The 22,920-nt window shown below is 31.7% G+C and overlaps 1 protein-coding gene across 1 annotated transcript; it reads right to left on the minus strand.

Annotated features, from left to right (window-relative positions):
- Positions 1 to 12,028: 12,028 nt before the first annotated feature.
- LOC118061196 (uncharacterized) lies at positions 12,029 to 22,072 on the minus strand. The gene is made up of 10 exons (XM_073404503.1): positions 21,709 to 22,072; positions 17,935 to 21,101; positions 16,628 to 17,260; positions 15,885 to 16,517; positions 15,142 to 15,774; positions 14,300 to 15,031; positions 13,713 to 14,189; positions 13,458 to 13,616; positions 12,616 to 13,347; positions 12,029 to 12,498 (listed from the first exon to the last, which is right to left on the minus strand). Exons 2-10 carry the CDS (start codon positions 21,052 to 21,054, stop codon positions 12,352 to 12,354), a joined length of 7,266 nt encoding a protein of 2,421 aa, XP_073260604.1. The 5' UTR covers positions 21,055 to 21,101; positions 21,709 to 22,072; the 3' UTR covers positions 12,029 to 12,351.
- Between the last annotated feature and the right edge of the window lie 848 nt (positions 22,073 to 22,920).

The following is a 22,920-nucleotide window of genomic DNA, read 5'->3' on the forward strand; positions in this document are numbered from 1 at the left end:
TAAATTTTTCAAAATTTAAGTTACTCAGTTCGGTAGATTTTTGTAGTCTGAACCGAACCGTGAACAACCCTATTAATAACACAGGTTCTCTCGTACGTGACTTTTTTTTTCTTTTAAGAAAATAAAATAATTTGAATGATTACTTAGATATTTTACAAGTATTTTTTTTAAAATAAAATTTTATTTATTTGTTTTTAATTAATATTTTTTGATATACTTTTTTTCTTTTTAATGTTTTGATGTCAACACATATTATTTTAAATAACATATAACATAAAATATTACAGAGATAAAATTATTTTTCGATCTTTTTTCTTTATTAAAAAAACAAGACTTATAAATTATAAATATTACATGAATCCTCAAAGTTTAAGGTTTATAATATTTTTATTTTTAATATTTTTAGCATATGTATTTTTAAAATTTATCTTTCTAAAATATTATTATATTTTCTTTATCTATATAGATATTTAAACATTTAAAAATCATCCTACTCATCAAACAAAACCTTTTATAGATATTTATTTACTAGTCATCTTGATTTATTAGCACCTTCTACTTAACTTAGTAGATACTACCTATCAGCCACCGTAACTCATTAAAATAATCAAATTACTAGAATTAAAACTAATTGTGAACACATAATTCATATTCTAGCCACAAGTCAAACATCTCGTGTGGCTGTCATTTAAAGTGGATGTCGTTCTACGCGAGACAAGGACGAAACTAACTAAGGAGTTGATTTTTTGAAGGCGGTAGGCAAAGAAGGCATTGATTGAGCTGCACGTCGTTTTGTAACTTGAAACTTGAAAGGGATTTTTTTTGTGTATTTCCAAAAGTAAATGAAAATGAGGACTGTACCATTCAACCAACCAACCAATCAATGTACAAAAAAATATTGAAGTATGAAAGTAGAGAAAGAAATATAGATTTAGAAGAAAAAAAAACACTATTGACGATGCAATTTTTTAAAAAAATTTAAGATTTTGATCATTGACTCAAGATAAAAAAAATAAAAAGAAATGAAAAAAAAAAAACCTGAGTCAAACTTGGTAAATATATTAAACCCATGACTTGAGACATAATATCAGAGTAACTCTATAGAAAAAAAGTAGAAAAACAAATACCAATTTTCAAAAACCTTAATTAAAAAAGCAAAATTCTCTCATGTATTGCCTCAAATTAAATGTAAGAGGATGAAATAAAAAAATTAAATTAAATTAAAAAAAATTCCTTTTAAAGAAGCAAAATTTAACGAAGATCGAAAATAAAAAACTTTGAGGCAACCCTTGTTATTTTAAAAAGAAAGATAAACCTTATAGAAAGAGAGTAAAAACAAATGTTCGAGGTTGAAATATGAAAAAATAAAAGAGCTTTACAAAGAAACAAAACACCAAAGAAGCCCGAGTGAATCCTATAAACTCGGGTTAAACTCTCATACCCGCAATCCATTAAATTCTTGACTCAGGCTCAACGCAAGAGCTCAACACTTAAAAAAATAAATGTTGGAAGATGAAATCAATTAATTTAATTCAATTGAAAAATAAAATTCCTTCATAAAAACTAAATTCAACAAAGACAAAAAAAAAAAAAAAAAAAACCAAAGCAACCTATGTTATTTTCAAAAAGACTAAAAAAATACCATATGAAATGAATTAAAAAATAACAAAATGTTGGAGGATGGAAAAAAAAAAAACAAAGAAACTAGGGTCAATCTCTTAAACCAACAAACCGTTAAATTTTAGACTCGAACTCAACTAAGAAGCTAAAAACCTGGCTAATTAAATTTTGGAGGATGACATAATAAAAAAAATCAATCTAAAAAAATCTTGCAAGGTCAAAACAAAATTGTGAAAAACCATCTAAAATTGAAAACAATTCTTAATTTAGTAGACTATTCTAAATAAATAAATAAAAAGGCAACAAAGAGAACAATGATGAAATTAAAAACCACATAATTTCATAAAGTATTCTAAATTTAAAAAATTATAATAAAGAGAATAGGGATGAAATCATAAGTACAATAAACTTTAGGGACTGATTTGATTTTTTAACCCCAACACGAAAATTGAGTAGGAGAGAGGGGAAAAGAAAAACAAACAAAAGGCCACACGCATCACAGCAATTGCTATAGTGCTACACATGTCGTTGATTAGTAGGGGGACATTGAGATCCTTCAGAAGCCTCCCTGGAATCACCGTTTTGGGTATCGGATGACGTCGCACACACCGTTCGGAAGTGGCAAACATTGTTCACTTAATTCTGTATTTTTTTAATCTAATTTTTTATTTACCAAATTATCTTATTGTCTCTAATGACACCCAGTAACTTCTAAATAACCACATCTAAATGATAAAAAAGCCTCAGAGTAGTATAATTATTTTAAATTTCCAATGACAATGAAGTAATATACTTGTTGAAAAATCAAGTCAAAGACTAAAAAGTCCCTAGACCCAAGCGATTTTCTTTGCTCTCCAAGGGTAATTAAATAATCACATTGTGCAAAGAAAATGCAAGAAGATAATTTAGCCCTACCCTTTCAAATAATGATCAATGTGTCCCATGAAAAAGACCATTATATCTCTAAATTCAAGGCATGCTACTTTGCCCACTAAAAGATAAAATCAACATTTAGCCTTTCACTATGTGAATCCATGTGAAAGGCTGATATTTTTTAGTATATAGTATAATATAAAGGAAAAAAATGTTAATTTAATTTTTTGATTTAAATTAATTACTTTTGAAAATGTATTTAATTTAAAAAAATATTAAATTAATGTTGTTAATTTAATTTTTTAAGTATTTTTTAATGATTTTGAAGTGTTTTTTTTAATTGAAAAACTTATTTTAATACATTTTTAATTGAAAAATATTTTTGTAAAAGCATTTTACACCACATTACCAAACATACAATAATGATAGCTTTTATGGTTGCGATTTGAAAAAATAGGTTTAACAAAAATACTTTTAGTTGCGGTTTTTTAAAAAAAAATATATATATTTGGTTAAAAGTATTGTAAGATAACTTTTACATGTAAGTCTAAGTCAAACTTGGTAAATCTATTGAATCGATGATTTGAGACATAATATCAGGATAACTCTATAGAAAAAAAAAGTAGAAAAAAAGATACCAATTTTCAAAAAAATTAATTAAAAAAAACAAAATTCTCTCATGTATTGCCTCAAATTAAATGCAAGAGGATGAAATTAAAAAAAATCCTTTTAAAGAAGCAAAATTTAACAAAGATAGAAAGAAAAAACTTTAAGGCAACCTTGCTATTTTAAACAGAAAGAAAAATCCTGTAGAAAGAGAATAAAAAAAGAATGTTATAGGTTGAAATATGAAAAAAAAAAAGAGAGATTAAAAAAAGAAACAAAACACCAAAGAAGCCCGAGTGAACCCTATAAAGTTAGGTTAAACTCTCAAACCAGCAATCCATTAAATTCTTAACCCAAGCTCAAAACAGGAGCTCAACACCTAAACAATTAAATGTTAGAAGATGAAATCAATCAATTTAATTCAATTGAAAAATAAAATTCCGTCATAAAAACTAAACTCAACAAAGACAAAAAAAAAAAAAAAAAAAAAACAAGGCAACTGCATTATTTTTAAAAAAGACTAAAAAAAATATCATATAAAGTGAATTAATAAATAACAAAATGCTGGAGGATAGGAATAAAAAAACAAAGAAACTGAGATCAATCTCTTAAACTAATAAACCGTTAAATTTTAGACCCGGACTCAACTAAGAAGCTAAAGACTCGGCTAATTAAATGTTGGAGGATGACATAATAAAAAAATCAATCTAAAAACATCTTGCAAGGTCAAAAAAAGACAATAATAAAAAAAAAGGGATTAGATTTAACAGAAAAAAAAAAACTAAAAAATGATGAAATTGAAAAAAAACAAATTGTGAAAACCATCTGAAATTGAAAACAATTCTTAATTTAGTAGACTATTCTAAATAAATAATAATAATAATAAAAAAGCAACAAAGAGAATAAGGATGAAATTGAAAAAACCACATAATTTCATAAAGTATTCTAAATTTAAAAAATTATAATAAAGAGAATAGGGATGAAATCACAAGTACAATAAACTTTATGGACTAATTTGATTTTTTAATCCCAATGCGAAAATCGAGTAGGAGAGGGGGGGGAAGAAAAAAAACAAAAGGTCACACGCATTACACTAACCGCTATAATGCTACACGCGTTGTTGATTCGTGGGGGGATGTTGAGATTCTTCGGAAGCCTCCTTGGAATCACCATTTTGGCTTTCAAATGACGCTGCACACACCATTTGGAGGTGGCAAACATTGTTCACATGATTCTGTTTTTTTTTTAAAATTTAATTTTCTTATTTATCAAATTATCTTATTATCTCCAATAACACCTAATAACTACTAAATGACCACATTTAAATGACAAAAGAGCCTCAGAGTCAAAGATAATTGTTATAAATTTTCAAGGGCAATGAAGTAATATACTTGTTGAAAAATCAAGTTAAAGACTAATAAGCCCCTAGACCCAAGTGATTTTCTTTGTTCTCCAAGGGTAATTAAATAATCAGATTGTGCAAAGAAAATGCAAAAATATCATTTAGCCCTTCTCTTTGAAATAATGACCAATGTGTCCCATGAAAAAGATCATTATATCCCTAAATTCAAGGCATGCTAGTTTGCCCACTAAAGGGTACAATCAGCCTTTAGCTTTTCACTATACGAATCCATAGTGAAAGGCTGATATCTTTTAGTATATAGTATAATATAAAGGAAAAACTTGTTAATTTAATTTTTTGATTTAAATTAATTAATTTTTAAAATGTATTTAATTTTTAAAAAATATTAAATTAATGTTGTTAATTAAATTTTTTAAGTATTTTGTTTTAATGATTTTGAAGTGTTTTTTTTAATTGAAAAAATTTATTTTAATACATTTTTAATTGAAAAATATTTTTGTAAAAGCATTCTACACCACATTACCATACATACAATAATGATAATTTTTATGGTTGTGATTTGAAAAAAAAGGTTTAACAAAAATATTTTTAGTTGTGGTTTTTTTTTTTTAAAAATATATTTGATTAAAAGTATTGTAAGATAACTTTTACATGTAAAATAGATAAAAAAACAAATAAAAAATAAATTATTTTATCTTCCAGCAATTATTTACGAGGTACAATACAAAAAATCAGAAGATAATTAGTAACACATGGCTAACAGTCTTTAAGACTTGACATCATTTCAATAATATAAAAAAGATAATATTTTCATAATTCCATATGAGAGCAAAATTAAAGAATTTAGAAGAAGATCTGAAGATTGAACTTTTGAAGATAGAACTCTAATCAACCACAGTAACAGGCATGTGGTTGTAAGAGGTCAATTCATTGGACAACCAGAGAACAAGTAATGTATTGTCAAGAAAACACCAAGCGATTAATAATTGAGTAATTTCAAAAAGGCACTGTTTGATTGTTGGAAAACTTTGTAAATTTTGGGACCATTATTCCACTTTTAGGGACCTCCAAGAAAATAAATCATCATAACTAAGAAAAAAAAAACTTCATAAAATGCAAAATTTTCCTACTTGATTATCTCAGGATTCAAGAACAAATGTTCCTTCTGCTTTAATTGGTGGTTAATTATTTATTCAACACATAACAATGTGTTTGGTATCTGCGAAACTACCGGAAAGTGAACTAAACTGGCAAAAACCTTAAATGGTTTTAAATTATTTCAGCTACTTTCCCTCAATTTTCTAGGTAAACAGGCGAAGCTAAATTTATTCCCAGCCTAAACATCGTGTGCATATGTAGAACAAAAGAAGAGATTATCACTTCACCATGAATAACTAGTCAGCACCCGTAGAAACCGAGTCAATAAAAGAAAATGACTAACTATCAACAAAACAATAACTTTCTATTTGCTTTAGACCAAAATTTAATGGGATAAAAAAACCTCCCAAAGCTTAACTGCCCTTGAATCCAGACGGTGCCTTGACCCATCTACCTTGTTCCGCATACATCCCAGCATCTTTATGAGCTTTAGCGTATATTTTGAATCCAATGTGTGGGTTTAGACAATACTTGTGGATATGTAACATGTCTGAGCCTACCTTCCATTCAAATTTTTTCAAGACCCACGTAGGTTTTTTAATATTTTATATTAAATTAATATATATTATTGACTAAAATATAATTCAAAATACAGGGATGAAATTAATATTTTCAAGATCCCACATAGATCTCTCACTATTTTATATTGATTCAATATTATTATTTTGAGTAAAATATAATTTAAAATACCACAAGGATCAAATTAATTTTTCAACACCCCATACGAGTCCCTCAATATTTTTATTTTGAGTGAAATACAATTCAAAATACCATAAGGATAAAATTACTTTTCAATTTCTCCTCTTCACAAAAAACAAAACTTGTGGATTATAAATACTCAATGAATCTTCCAAGTTTAAGGGTCATGATATCTTCATTATTAATAATTTTAGTATATATATTTTTAAAATTTATCTTTTTAAAATATATATAATTTGTATTCTTTTTTTGAGCATGTAAGTTACATCTATCAAATTTGCAAGTAACAACTACTTATCATCTTAGCATTCTAGACATCAGTCTTTTTAACTTATTAGATATCTCCCTATCACTCATTTTAGCTAAAAAAAAATTTAATTTCTAGAATTCAAAGATTAACGGAACATCTAACATTCACTTAATCTGATTTTCAAGTGCCACATGTCAAACATTCGGGTGGATGTCATTCTAAGCGAGCCAAGGACGAAACTAACTAATGAGTTGATTTTTTAGAGGCTGTAGGCAATGAAGGCATTGATTGAGCTGCACGTCGTTTAGTAACTTGAAAGGAATTTTTTGGTTATTTCCAAAAGTAAATGAAAATGAGGACTGTACCATTCAATCAATCTACAAAAAAATGAAGGGGAAAATGCAATTTGGAACAAAATATTGAAAAGGAAAATGCAATTTGAAAAGTTCAAGGTTCAATGCTTGACTTGACAGTCTGGAATGGGCCACCAATTCACAACTTGCTTGTGGATAAATGTAAAATTAGTATTTAGATTTGTTGAGGTTATTTTTATTTTATAGCACAAAAATTTGGAAAGGTTTATTATTATTATTATTATTATTCTTATTGTTGTTGTTGTTTCTTCTTAAAAAATTTATCCTATATTATGATATTCATATCTTTTTTATAAACTCAGATTTAAAAATTAAGTTATTTTTAGTTAGCATTTTAAAACAAAATAAATAAATGCAGGAGTGATGAAAATGTGTTTGATGGTGAAGATGAAAATAGCTACATAAAATAATTTTTTTTTGAAATAATTTTTTATATTTTTTTTAATATTTTTAAAATAAAAAATATATAAAGATATATCTTTTATATTTCCATTATCTTTATATTTTTTTATCTCAAAATAATAACCAAATAATATCTTAATCCTGAAGTTTAATACTCTCGCCCCTCCACATTGAGAATGAGGCTTGAACATACACTTATTGGAGGCATGAGAAATTCATTCCTCATTTTCTTTATATCAAGACTTACAAATCATGACTAAAAATATTGAAGAAGAAATTGTTTTTTTATCAGGTTCCATATATTTTTATCCAAACATTAGCGGTGAAAAATAGATAAATTCCCAAAAAAATAAGATTTTTATATTTTTTTAGAATATTTGTCAATACCCTTTACAGTTTTACAAACATGTTGTAAAATCCAGAAATGCAAGAAAATAATTTTTTTGTTGTGTTTACGAAATCCATGCGAAAACACATTTTTAAAACTTCCAATATTTTTGTATATAAAAAAAAATTCAAAACATGTTAGGGTATTGGCCGTATGCAACACACAAGAAAACCATTTTTTTTTTCTATATATGTATATTTGTCACATTGCGTTGAAAACCAGGTATTCTAAATGCGAGATTTTTATTTTTTACAATACAAAAGAAAAACCAGACCTTAAAATAAAAATAACATAAAATCATAAATCTCCTTTTCTTTTGAAATGGTCTAAAAAACGTGGTATCAAAACGTGCTCTCTTTTTCATAGATTTCTATTTTTACAACACAAAAAAAATAAAAATACACATTGCCCGATTACTGTTCAAGTGAATTAAATTTCACTTGAACAGTAACAAATGCAACTCAGAATGCATGCAAAAGCTGGGAATAAAAGACAGCTTACCAAATATACAATTATAATGATTTGTGTGAGGGCCAATCCTCTTCTTGCTTTCCTTGAAAACCTCCAAGAAATACCAGTAACCTTTCATGGTATTTGCTGAGCCAATCCACTTGTTGGCTTCCTTGAAAACCTCTCAGATATACCAGTGGAAAAAAAAATATTTTTACACGAACAATAATAAAAGTCTCAAAGTATTTTTAATGATTTTGAAGTGTTTTTTTTTTAATTGAAAAAAATTATTTTAATGCATTTCAATTGAAAAACATTTTTGTAAAAGCATTCTACACCACATTACCAAACATACAATAATAATAAATATTATAGTTGTGATTTAAAAAAATAGGTTTAACAAAAACACTTTTAGTTGGGTTTTTTTAAAAAATATGTTTGGTTAAAAGTATTATAAGATAAACTTTTGCATGTAAAATAGATAGAAAGCAAATAAACATGAATAAAAAATAAATTATTTTATCTTCCAGCAATTATGTATGAGGTATAATACAAAAAATCAGAAGTTAATTAGGAGCACATGGCTAACAGTCTTTAAGACTTGACATCATTTTAAACAATATAAAAAAGATAACATTTTCATAAATTCAATATGAGAGCAAAATTAAAGAATTTAGAAGAAGATTTGAAGATTAAACTTTTGAAGATAGAGCTCTAATCAACCACAAAATTAAGGTAATGTGTTGTCAAGAAAACACCAAGCGATTAATAATTGAGCAATTTCAAAAAGGCACTGTTTGATTGCAGGAAAACTTTGTAAATTTTGGGACCATTATTCCACTTTTAGGTACCTCCAAGAAAATAAATCATCATAACTAAGAAAAAAAAAACTTCATAAAATGCACAGCTTTCCTACTCAACTGTCTCAGGATTCAAGCACAAATGTTCCTTCTGCTTTAATTGGTGGTTAATTATTTATTCAACACATAACAACGTGTTTGGTATCCGAGAAACTACAGGAAACTGACAAAAATCTTAAATGGTTTTAAATTATTTCAGCTACTTTCCCTCAATTTTTAGGTAAACAAGAGGAGCTAAATTTATTCCCAACCTAAACATCAAGAATTCCAGTAGAACAAAAGAAGAGATTATCACTTCACCATTGTCAAAGAATCATCTCAACCCAATAACTTAAGCTGTTAGGTGAGGTTCCAAGATATAATTTATATTATTCTCTAACACATCCTTTCAAGTGAAAACCCTTTGGGCTTGAAACTTGCACATGTTCACATTACCTTGTGCATAAATTTTATCAAATAAATGGGGATGGTGAGATTCGAACTCGAGACCGCTTGGTCATTAAGGCTCTGATACCATGTCAAAGAACTATCTCAACTCAATAACACGTCTAACCCACATAGGTTTTTTAATATTTTATATTAAATTTATACATATTATTAAGTAAAATATAATTCAAAATACAGGGATCAAATTAATATTTTCAAGATCCCACATAGATCTCTCACTATTTTATATTGATTTAATATTATTATTTTGAGTAAAATACAATTCAAAAAACCACAAGGATCAAATTAATTTTTCAACACCCCATACAAGTCCCTCAATATTTTATTTTGAATGAAATACAATTTAAAATACAACAAGGATAAAATTACTTTTCAACTTCTCCTCTTCACAAAAGACAAAACTTATGAGTTATAAATACTCAATGAATCTTCAAAGTTCAAGGTTCATGGTATCTTTATTCTTAATAATTTTAGCATATATATTTTTAGAGTCTATCTTTTTAAAAATATATATAATTTGTATTCTTTCTTAAGCATGTAAGAATACTCACATCTATCAAATTTGCAAGTAACAACTACTTATCATCTTAGCATTCTAGACATCAGTCTTTTTAACTTATTAGATATCTCCCTATCACTCATTTTAGCTAAAAAAAAAAATTTAATTTCTAGAATTAAAAGATTACCGGAACATCTAACATTCTCTTAATCTGATTTTCAAGTGCCACATGTCAAACATTCGGGTGGATGTCATTCTAAGCGAGCCAAGGACGAAACTAACTAATGAGTTGATTTTTTAGAGGCTGTAGGCAATGAAGGCATTGATTGAGCTGCACGTAGTTTAGTAACTTGAAAGGAATTTTTTGGTTATTTCCAAAAGTAAATGAAAATGAGGACTGTACCATTCAATCAATGTACAAAAAAATGAAAGGGAAAATGCAATTTGGAACAAAATATTGAAAAGGAAAATGCAATTTGGAACAAAAGTTCAAGGTTCAATGCTTGACTTGACAGTCTGGAATGGGCCACCAATTGACAACTTGCTTGTTGATAAATGTAAAATTAGTACTTAGATTTGTTGAGGCTATTTTTATTTTATCATTTATAGCACAAATTTGGAAAGGTTTTATTATTATTGTTGTTATTGTAAGTGTTTCTTCTTAAAAAATTTATCCTATGTTGTGAAATTCATATCTTTTTTATAAACTCAGATTTAAAAATTAAGTTATATTTAGTTAGTATTTTAAAACAAAATAAATAAATACAGGAGTGATGAAAATGTGTTTGATGGTGAAGATGAAAATAACTACATAAAATAATTTTTTTCTTTATATCAAGATTTACAAATCATGATTAAAAAAATTGAAGAAGAAATTGTTTTTTTTATCAGGTTCCATATATTTTTTATAGGAAGAAATTCATATTAATATATTTTAGATATAAGTTAAATAAATCTAATTTTAAAATTAATTTTGGGTAATCAATTTTGGTTAAGGTTATTTTGATTTTGTAATTTATAGCCGACATCTGCTAATGTGATTGTGACCATATAATTAGCCCATTTTATCATGTAGGTGTGGGTGCTTTTTGTTTTTCAACTTTTATCCTGTTTTATGTTGTAATAATCAAATCCTTTCAGAAAATCAGAAATTAAATGAAAAAAATTAGGTTATTTAGGTTATATTTGGTTCATATTCAAGGGTGATGCCAATAATATATATATAATACCTCTGCTAACCTTGGAAAAACATCATTAGCATGCCAGCAGCCACGCATTATCAAAGCTTCCTCCTCATCATGCAAGACAAACACTGCTCCCATAGCCTCTTGATTATTGTCAACTGCTGCATCTATATTGCATTTGATAAAACCAGGAGGAGGTTTCTCCCATTTAGGCAAACTAGGATGGATTGCTATATGTGCTGGTGTAAACCGAGAAGTAGACCAGCTAGAGAGAAAGTTCAGACCTGCTTGAACAGCTCTATAGGACGAGAAGGAATAATTGTTCCTTACCTGTTCGTTTCTCCTATTCCATATAGCACAGATTGTGACTGCAAATTTTAACAACAAATTATTGTCAACTGGCTTATGATGTTGTATTTAGCATGTTTTTTCAACAATAGTCCAAATTTAATGGATTAATTAATTGTTGTGTGTGACAAAATTAATTTAGTAAGTTTAGCTTTAGACAGCCTAAATAAATAGAAAGGTGATTCCTTTAGCACAAATTTGAAAAAGTTTTATTGTTATTATTATTATTATTATTGTTATTATTATTATTATTATTATTATGAGTGTTTCTTCTTAAAACTTTTATCCTATGTTGTGATATTTATATCTTTTTTATAAACTTAAATTTAAAAATTAGGTTGTATTTAATTAGTATTTTAGAACAAAATGAATAAATACAGGAGTGATGAAAATGTGTTAGATGGTGAAGATAAAAATAGATATATAAAATAATTTTTTATTGGAATAATTTTTTTTAAAGAATTTTTATATTTTAAAAATAGAAAAATATATAAAGAGAAAAAGAAATACAAATGGGCAAACAAACAAAAGCCCTTTTTTTAAGGTTGGCACAATAAATTACTAAACACACAACAATTCTGGAAGTTCACACAACAAACACATGAAATAAGACAAATTGTTCTAGCTAATGAAACACCTGGAATTACTTCCCACCAATGTCGAGTTGATCATGAAATAGGTAACCAACCAACCAACCTAATGCAAACATCAAGAACAAAGATCATCCAGGCATCTCGTATTTGTTGATTTAATCCAACCATTTAAAGAAGGATAGAAGATAAATAGTTGCAGCCAACTAGCATGCTTTCCAAATTCCAATGCCAAACTAATCATCTGACGCAATCATTATGACCACCATCTTCCTCTTCCTCTTCCTCTTCCTCTTCCTCTTCCCACCCATCATCTAGGGTCCATGTTCTATAAGTTCTGGTTGGCACGGAGCAGCCAGTACTTGAATCCTGAACTACTTGAGATACCTGCAAAACCAATTCCAGCATGGTATACACATTCTAACTTGTAAGTCTTATTATTGAGGGAAACAAGAAATAAAAGCACTGAAAGAGAGGCAAGAAATCATGTCAAATATACAGAACCTCTGAATGAGCACTCATTGAACCATTTGATGTAGTAGCAAATCTTGTGGACAACTTTGGACATTGACGCACCACCAATATCGACAAATAAGGGAATATGAAATCATAACATCCATGACTGAAGTACACAATGCTTGGTAATTTTTGAAGAAACAGCCACTTCAGATCAGGGAGCACCAACACCTTCTCAGTATTAGCAGGTAAAGCATCATCACCCTTCCCAAATACTCCCAATAATTGAGAGGATTCACTTACTCTAAGTATTTGGAGCTTTTTGAGACCTGAAGCCATGGCTATTGGGAAGAGACTCTTCAACTTGTTGCATCCTTTTATATCAAGTCGGTACAAATTAGGGAAGCATGCAGATTGGAGATCACTTCCTGACAATATCTGATCCTTTTCATCATCATTATCCCAAGCAATGATTTGCTCCAATTCATCACAAGTTGATATCTCTAGAACTTTCAGTTGAGCTAGACTAGCAATCATGCTGTCTGTGAATACATGTGTCAGTCTCTTACACTCTTCCACCTTGAAAGCAGTCAAATTGCTCGGCACGAGGCCCTTCCATATACACCTCATGTCAGGCAATAAGTTCAAGTGTAATGTTTCCAAACTCACGAGTGAAAATTCATGCCCACCTATTCTATTAGTTACCAAACGTCCAACTTGCATTAACTCTTGTACTCCTTCCAAGTTTCCAATATATATTTCTTTCAAATTCATAAACCCCTGCATCAAAAGATAACAACATTACCGATTTGTTAGATGTAATTCATAGTAATTATTGTGCACTTTTAAAACTAAACGAGAGGCAAGCAACCAAGTCAAATCAGCAGCACCTCTGATTGAGCACTCATTGAGTCATTTGATGTAATAGCAGATTCTGTGGTTAGCTTTGGGCATCCACGCACCTCCAACTTCTCCAAATGAGGGAACAAGAAATCATAACGTCCGAGACTAAAGCAGAAAATACTTGGTAATTGTACAAGCAACAACTCCTGTAGATCAGGGAGCACCAACTCCTTCTCAGTATTGGCAGGTGAAGCATGATTACCCTGCCCAAATACTCCCAATAATTGAGAGGATTCACTTACTTTAAGCATTTGGATCTTTTTGAGACCTGAAGCCATGGTTACTGGGAAGAGACTCTTCAACTTGTTGCATCCTCTGATCTCGATTATACATAAATTGGGGAAGCATGAAGATTGGAGATCACTTCCTGACAATATCTGATCATTTTCATCATCATTATCCTTACCAATGATTTGCTCCAATTCCTCACAATTTGATATCTCTAGAACTTTCAGCTGAACTAGACTAGCAATCATGTTGTCTGTGAATATATGTGCCAGTCTCTTACACTCATTCACCTTCAAAGCAGTCAAATTGCTCGGCACGAGGCCTTTCCATATACACCTCATGTCAGGCAATAGGTTCAAGTGTAATGTTTTCAAACTCAAGAGTGAAAGTTCATGCCCACCTCTACTATTAGTTACCAAACGTCCAACTTGCATTAAGTCTTGTACTCCTTCCAAGTTTCCAATAGATATTTCTTTCAAATTCATAAACCCCTGCATCAAAAGAAAACAAGGGTATCGATTTGTTAGATGTAATTCATAATAATTATTGTGCACTTTTAAAACTAAACGAGAGGCTAGCAGCCCAGTCAAATCAACAGCACCTCTGTTTGAGCACTCATTGTGTCATTTGATGTAGTAGCAGATTCTGTGGTCAGCTTCGGGCATCCAGTCACCTCCAACTTCTCCAAATAAGGGAACAAGAAATCATAACGTCCGAGACTAAAGTAGAAAATACTTGGTAATTGTACAAGCAACAACTCCTTTAGACGAGGGAGCACCATCTCCTTCTCAGTATTGGCAGGTGAAGCATGATCACCCTGCCCAAACACTCCCAATAATTGAGAGGATTCACTTACTCTAAGTATTTGGATCTTTTTAAGACCTGAAGCCATGGCTACAGGGAAGAGACTCTTCAACTTGTTGCATCCTCTGATCTCGAGTATAAATAAATTGGGGAAGCATGAAGATTGGAGATCACTTCCTGACAATATCTGATCATTTTCATCGTCATTATCCTTAGCAATGATTTGCTCCAATTCCTCACAATTTGATATCTCTAGAAAGTTTAGTTGAACTAGAGTAGCAATCATGTTGTCTGTGAATACATGTGTCAGTCTCTTACACTCATTCACCTTCAAAGTAGTCAAATAGCTCGGCTCGAGGCCCTTCCATATACACCTCATGTCAGGCAATAGGTTCAAGTGTAATGTTTTCAAACTCAAGAGTGAAAGTTCATGCCCACCTCTACTATTAGTTACCAAACGTCCAACTTGCATTAAGTCTTGTACTCCTTCCAAGTTTCCAATAGATATTTCTTTCAAATTCATAAACCCCTGCATCAAAAGAAAACAAGGGTATCGATTTGTTAGATGTAATTCATATTAATTATTGTGCACTTTTAAAACTAAACGAGAGGCTAGCAGCCCAGTCAAATCAACAGCACCTCTGTTTGAGCACTCATTGTGTCATTTGATGTAGTAGCAGATTCTGTGGTCAGCTTCGGGCATCCAGTCACCTCCAACTTCTCCAAATGAGGGAACAAGAAATCATAACGTCCGAGACTAAAGTAGAAAATACTTGGTAATTGTACAAGCAACAACTCCTTTAGACGAGGGAGCACCATCTCCTTCTCAGTATTGGCAGGTGAAGCATGATCACCCTGCCCAAACACTCCCAATAATTGAGAGGATTCACTTACTCTAAGTATTTGGATCTTTTTAAGACCTGAAGCCATGGCTACAGGGAAGAGACTCTTCAACTTGTTGCATCCTCTGATCTCGAGTATAAATAAATTGGGGAAGCATGAAGATTGGAGATCATTTCCTGACAATATCTGATCATTTTCATCATCATTATCCTTAGCAATGATTTGCTCCAATTCCTCACAATTTGATATCTTTAGAACTTGAAGTTGAACTAGACTAGCAATCATGCTGTCGGTGAATACATGTGTTAGTCTCTTACACTCCTTCACCTTCAAAGTAGTCAAATTTCTCAGCACAAGACCCTTCCATATAATCCTCAAGTCAGGCACAAGCAGGGAGGACAACTTCAATGTTTCCAAACTTGTAAATCCCTACATCAAAAGAAAACAAGGGTACCGATTTGTTAGATGTAATTCATAGTAATTATTGTACACTTTTAAAACTAAACGAGAGGCAAGAAATCATGTCAAATATACAGTACCTCTGATTGAGCACTCATTGTACCATTTGATCTAGTACCAAATATTGTGGTCAGCTTTGGACATCCATCAACCTCCAACTTCTTCAAATGAGGGAACAAGAAATCATTACATTTGAGACTAAAGCAAGAAATGCTTGGTAATTGTACAAGCAACAACTCGTGCAGATCAGGGAGCACCATCTCCTTCCCAAGATTGGCAGGTGAAGCATGATCATCCTGCCCGAATACTCCCAATAATTGAGAGGATTCACTTACATGAAGTTTTTGAAGCTTTTTGAGACCTGAAGCCATGGCTACCGGGAAAAGACTCTTCAACTTGTTGCATCCTGTGATCTCAAGTTGACGCAAATTAGGGAAGTATGAAGATTGGAGATCACTTCCTGATAATATCTGATCATTTTCATCATCATTATCCTTAGCAATGATTTGCTCCAATTCCTCACAATTTGATATCTTTAGAACTTGAAGTTGAACTAGACTAGCAATCATGCTGTCGGTGAATACATGTGTTAGTCTCTTACACTCCTTCACCTTCAAAGTAGTCAAATTTCTCAGCACAAGACCCTTCCATATAATCCTCAAGTCAGGCACAAGCAGGGAGGACAACTTCAATGTTTCCAAACTTGTAAACCCCTACATCAAAAGAAAACAAGGGTACCGATTTGTTAGATGTAATTCATAGTAATTATTGTGCACTTTTAAAACTAAACGAGTGGCAAGAAATCATGTCAAATATACAGTACCTCTGATTGAGCACTCATTGAACCATTTGATCTAGTACCAAATATTGTGGTCAGCTTTGGACATCCATCAACCTCCAACTTCTTCAAATGAGGGAACAAGAAATCATTACATCTGAGACTAAAGCAGGAAATGCTTGGTAATTGTACAAGCAACAACTCCTGCAGATCAGGGAGCACCATCTCCTTCTCAAGATTGGCAGGTGAAGCATGATCATCCTGCCCGAATACTCCCAATAATTGAGAGGATTCACTTACATGAAGTGTTTGAAGCTTTTTGAGACCTGAAGCCATGGTTACCGGGAAAAGACTCTTCAACTTGTTGCATCCTGTGATCTCAAGTTGACGCAAATTAGGGAAGTATGAAGATTGGAGATCACTTCCTGATAATATCTGATCATTTTCATCATCATTATCCTTAGCAATGATTTGCTCCAATTCCTCACAATTTGATATCTTTAGAACTTGAAGTTGAACTAGACTAGCAATCATGCTGTCGGTGAATACATGTGTTAGTCTCTTACACTCCTTCACCTTCAAAGTAGTCAAATTTCTCAGCACAAGACCCTTCCATATAATCCTCAAGTCAGGCACAAGCAGGGAGGACAACTTCAATGTTTCCAAACTTGTAAACCCCTGCATCAAAAAAAATAAGGGTACCAATTTGTTAGATATAATTCCTAGTAATTTTTGTGCACTTTGAAACTATTATATAATTTTGTTAAATAGATGAACCAGTAATCCCCAATACCGAAATACTTATCAACAAGAAGATATAGATAGACAAGGCAACAGGTCATGGGAATATAAAATCATATTTTTTCATATTTATGATAATCTGAATACAAACTATTATTTTATATTAGTTAAATTAAAAGCAATCATGAAAAATTATACTTTAACTCAAAAAAATTAACTGTTTATATTCGATTTATAATAAAAAAAAACAATTATGACATTTTCCAAAAATAAAAATATAAAAGAAAATAATTTGAATTTTAAATATTAGTAAAATGTTTTAATATAAATGCTTGATTATTGATCATTTAAATTATTTTTTTCATAAAAAGTGAAAACAAATTGTAAAAAAAAATGAAAAAAAAATATTAAAAAAATATGTTTTTTGAATTCAATACAAATTTGGTGCTTTTGAAGTTCTTTGAATGAGAAAATATTGTGTTTAAAAAGAAAGTTTCAATTTTTACTTTTTAACTCTATTGTTTTAAAAGATAGAACAAATTATGACAATGTATTGAAGTTGACAATTTAAATTAAAAAAGAAAAAAAATGGAGAAATATAAAGGACATACTCGAAGCTGTGCCAACAAATTATCACATTCTTCGTGGCCATCAATGGTTAACTCTTGCAAAGAAGGCAATTGAGCAGCAAAATCCTTTGGATCAAAAAAGCTGCAACTTGATCCGGAAAAAAGAGACAATTTTCTTAGCTGAGGGAAGTCGATGATGCCATCTTTATTTTTAGACTTGACGATGATGTCATCTCCTTCTCCACTGTAAAATACTTGCTTTAAATTGTTAGCTTCACGAATCTCCATCTCTTCCAGGTTCTGAAAACTTGGAGACACGGAGACAGGGAAGACATATTCCAGATAATGACAGGAAACTATACAAAGAGTTTTTAATTTTGGGAAGCCAAGAGACTCTGGAATTATTTCCCTTTCACCATCCTGTTCTTCTTTGATAAGACGCTTCAATCCACGGCAATGTTCTATCCGTAGTGTTTCCAGATGAATAAGACTTTGAGCGAGGGACGGTGTGAAGATAAATGTCAGTTTGTGAAGAGAATACAACGCCAGACAAGTAAGACTGTGGAGGCTGACATGTCTGGTGGGCCCCTTCCATATACATTTGAGCTCAGGTAACCAGGACAGCTGTAACTCCGTTAAAAATGACAGCTCCTTCTCCTCGTTAATTCCTTCATCCAATTCAAATACTTCTTCCAATGAATCGCATCTATTAATTTCCACTCTCCTTAGATTTTTCAAAGCTTGCCGCCATTTTGCTGGAAACAGAGTGCGAATATCCCCACATTCACTCACTTCTACATGTTTTAATCTTTGAAAGAAGTCCTTTTGCGACCCATGGCCATGGGTGGTCATCTGATCAGAGGACAATGCTATATTTTCTAAACCCTCCACACTACGAAAACCAATTTGAGACACAGTAGGAAACAACTGCTCAAATGTCTTTGCATTTAAGGATGCGGCGCTGATATCACCCAAATATAATCTTGTCGAGATTGGGTATTCTGTTTTTGAATACCCATCCCCTAACACTATATCATATTTGAGCAACCTGGGAAAAACAAAATCTCTGGGAATGCATTCAACCTTCGGTATCCACAATGATAATACAGCTAAATGAGAAAGCGAACTTAGTTCTGTTAGGCTTGCATTCATTCCTTCTGTGCTGTCACATCCAACAACATCCCATCCCTTGAAGCTCCGATCCCCGATCAACAGTTCTTCTAACTTCTTCAACCTTCCTATCAAATTCACAGGAATCCTTCTTAGATTGTAACAACCTGTCAAATCCAAAAACCTTAACTCCTTGAGCCCCCCAATTTCATCAGGTAATTCTTCAACGGAGCACCACCACATGAAACCAAGAATCTCAAGTCTTTGCAGCTTTCTCAACCAAATGAGGTCCTTGCACCCACACATTCTCAACAGCAACGATTGAAGGTTCGTTGAGAATTGAAGTGATTGCAATGACAAACACCCTCCCTTCAGAGACAAAACTTCTATTGCTTTCATCCCTTCAAAAAACCTCTCTGGAACATTCAAACCACGATCCAGTTCTAATAATAGAACTTTGAGCTGTGGACACACCAATCCTTCAGGAAGTTCTGTGAGTTCATTGCCCATTAACGAGATTACTTTAAAACCTTCAAATCTTTTATTACTCTTTGGCCACTCCTTCAACCCAAAGCCAGCCTTTACCATGAATCCGTATTTTTCTGATGATGCTATCTGAATAGCAACATCACGAACCAAGTCATGCATTTTGACATATTCTTCAGTTGCAGTTCCTAACAGCATAGAACAAGCTTTGAGGTTTTTGATCGCCACATAAACTCGTTTCCTTGCATCTTCAATGTTGTAATCTTGATGTAACCCATAGCCAACTGCGTATCTTGTCAACTCCTCGATTGGAATGTTGTAATCTTCTGGAAATAAACAGCATAGCAAGAAACATAACTTGGTTTTCTCGTGCTTCAAATAATCATAGCTCAACTTAAGACATGCATATGCATTATTCTGTTCATCAAGTTGTTCCATGTCCAGAAATTGAGACTTTTTTAGCTGATCAAATGCTACTTCCCACTCAACTGCAGATTTATCTCTTAGAGCCCTTCCCACTGTCACAAGTGCTATAGGCAATCCTTTACATTCTCTCGCAACCTTCTTTGCCACTCTGTTCAAGTCAGAGTCCTCATCACGTAAACCTGCATTGATTTTGAATAAAGCCCATGCTTCATTTTCAGATAAGACTCTTAATAACACTTTTTGCTGGCACTTCATAGAAGAACATATGTGTTCAAGACGTGTTGTTAGAAGAGTTTTACAACCCCTGTGAGCATCACCAAATGGGATCCCTACCTCTTTCAAGTCAATATCTTTCCAAGCATCATCCAGGATTATAAGCACCTTCTTTCCCTGAAGTCTCTGCCATAACCGACCTGCTCTCTCCTTTCCACTCTTTCCGTCAAAATCCAGACCTAAAATAACTGCCATTTGATCCTGCATGTCTGTGACATTTGGATTCTGGGACACCGTGACTATCAAAACTTCATCAACAAGCTGCAACTCTTTGGCTCCCCTGCCTACTTCTTTGACCAGGGTGGTTTTACCCACCCCTCCCATGCCGTACAGTCCGATCATATTGACAGTGTCATCTTTGAGAGCTTTCATTATCTGTTCGAAAGCTTCTTTTGATGATTCCGAGGGTGTGAGTCCCTCTGATGGAAGAAATTCTATGTCTTGAAGAGGTGCTTTGTGGGACACTTTTGGAAACTTTCTGCTATTTTCTTCAAGTTTTCTCAAAGTCTCCGTCTTCTTTGCCAGTGCCTTGCTTAACTTGAATTGTCGCATCGAATTTGGACACCAAGTAAAGCATTTGCCAATTTTTCCTTTTTCATTTTGCAAACGATTCACACCTTCAATTTCGTTTTTTGCATTTTCCAGCCATGTGTTGACATCAATCTCAATTTCTTCAGCATTCCTTTCAGCAACGTTGACAGCATCTTGCAGACGATAAAATGCCAAAGCCAGGTTCATCATTTGTTCATCGAATTCTTGAACAAAATCGTTGAAACAGAACATGTAACGGAACTGCTTGATTGCTGGTTCCACCAAGAGCTCTGCTATCTTAGATACAACGGACCCACCAACACTTTCGATAGCCATTTTCCACCAGTCTCTGTATGGAAGGTTGATGATGATCACTTTGACACCTGCACGAATGATACGAGCTGCTCATCGCTTCCAACAACACATCTAATCAATCTAAAGCTATGATCGGTCAATGTCTTTTTTTTAAAAAAAAGTTATGAATAAGGAGACAAAAAAGACTTGCAAGGAAGTATAATTAATGGAACGAACTCAACAAAGGATCAATCTTAGCCAACTAAAATCTGTAATGACTATCTCTGCATCATACGCGTATTTACACAACAGCTTTATCTAATGAAGCTGATTTGGTTTCAATTTCATTATCTTAATTTTAAACACTCATTTCCTCGATTGTTAAGTAATGGGAATATCTATCCTTTCTTTTTATATATATATATATATAGTTCATAGATCTATGTGCTTTTTCCATAAAACAAAGATAGAAATACTTTTTTTTTTCCTTCTCAAAACCAACAAACAGAATTTCATTAGTGAAAGATAGCATACCACCGATCTAACGAATACATTGAAACAAAATAGTTTACAGTTACGAGTTCAAAGCAGCAATTCCCATAAAAATGCAATTTTATGAAATAATTAAGATAAAAAACATAATATAAAGATAATGACAAATAAATAAAATTAAGAATAATATGCACAAGTGCTCACCTAGCAAAGAGAGAAAGGAATGGAAGGCTGATGATGATCACTTTGACACCTGTACGAATGATACTAGCTCCTCATCTCTTCCAATATCACATATAATTAATCTAAAGCTATGATCGGTCAATTTTTTTTTGTTTTTTGAAAATTATGAATAAGGAGAAAAAAAAGACTTGCAAGGAACTCAACAAAGGATCAAACTTAGGCCACTAAAATCTGCAATGACTATCTCCGCATCATACACTCAAGCAATAAGACTTGCCCACTAATAGGGTGTTGTTTTGCTCGAGTTGTTGTGAATGCCCTCGCATATGCGCTATGCCTAAAAGTGAGCCCAAAATCCTGAAAAAAGTCTTTTTTTTTTTTGTCGATCCTCTATTAAATTAAGGCAATCGGCATTGATGCTTCTTTTTTTTGTTTTTAATGAGAAAAGGTGGGATTGTCAAAAAGGTTGTTCTTCAGTAACTCTCATGTGTGAAATCAAAGACCTGCACCGAGTTTTTCATTGCTATCCTTTGTTTTATTTTTATTGAAATAGCATCTCCCAGTCTCCCTAGTTAATTTCCTCTTGGCACCCTTTTGTCTTTCTTTTTAACTGGTTTGGGATGAGTTTTGTTTGAAAATATATTAAATTAATGTTTTTTTATTATTCTAATATACTGATGTAAAATATTAAAAAAATTATTTAAATATATTCTTAAACAAAAAAATAATTTTAAAAAATATCTTATATTACAATATTAATCCCACACTCTCTTGGCATTCTTAATCTTTCTCTGGTTTTACTTTTATCCCTTTTTTTCTCTATTAAGACAAAAATATACCAGAAAAAAAAACCTCTTCAGATGGTTCATGTCCAAACCCTAAAATAGGTTTGATGAAAATATAGAAATTAACTAGGGACTAGGTAGAGTCTATTTCCACTATACACCTTATTCTGCCTTGTCTTTTAGCACCACGCATTACCTCTCTGATTGAGGCCATAAAATCATGTTCTTGCTTTTCAAAACATTCTCCTGTTCCTCTTAGCACGAGATAGAATATAGAGCTAAAACAACTTTACCTTATTTCAGCGGTCCTGACGAAAGCAAGGAAATAATAGTGACAAGAGGTCACTTCCCTGTCATTTTCACGAGGACAATAATGTTGTTTTACAAACTTTGCATATGATGTTAATAACAAAGATAGAAATGCTGATTATCGCGAGGACAACAATAA

This window comes from Populus alba, chromosome 1 (genome assembly GCF_005239225.2).
Source record: "Populus alba chromosome 1, ASM523922v2, whole genome shotgun sequence".
NCBI classification, from domain to species: Eukaryota; Viridiplantae; Streptophyta; class Magnoliopsida; order Malpighiales; family Salicaceae; genus Populus; species Populus alba.

What these genes read in the sequence shown, in the direction of transcription:
- LOC118061196 (XM_073404503.1), bottom strand. Translation starts at nt 21,054, where the DNA reads ATGGCTATCGAAAGTGTTGGTGGGTCCGTTGTATCTAAGATAGCAGAG. An exon ending in ATTTGTTGGCACAGCTTCGA is followed by an intron (nt 17,261 to 17,934) that starts GTATGTCCTTTA and finishes TTTTTGATGCAG; the next exon opens with GGGTTTACAAGTTTGGAAAC. An exon ending in CAATGAGTGCTCAAACAGAG is followed by an intron (nt 15,032 to 15,141) that starts GTGCTGTTGATT and finishes CTTTTGATGCAG; the next exon opens with GGGTTTATGAATTTGAAAGA.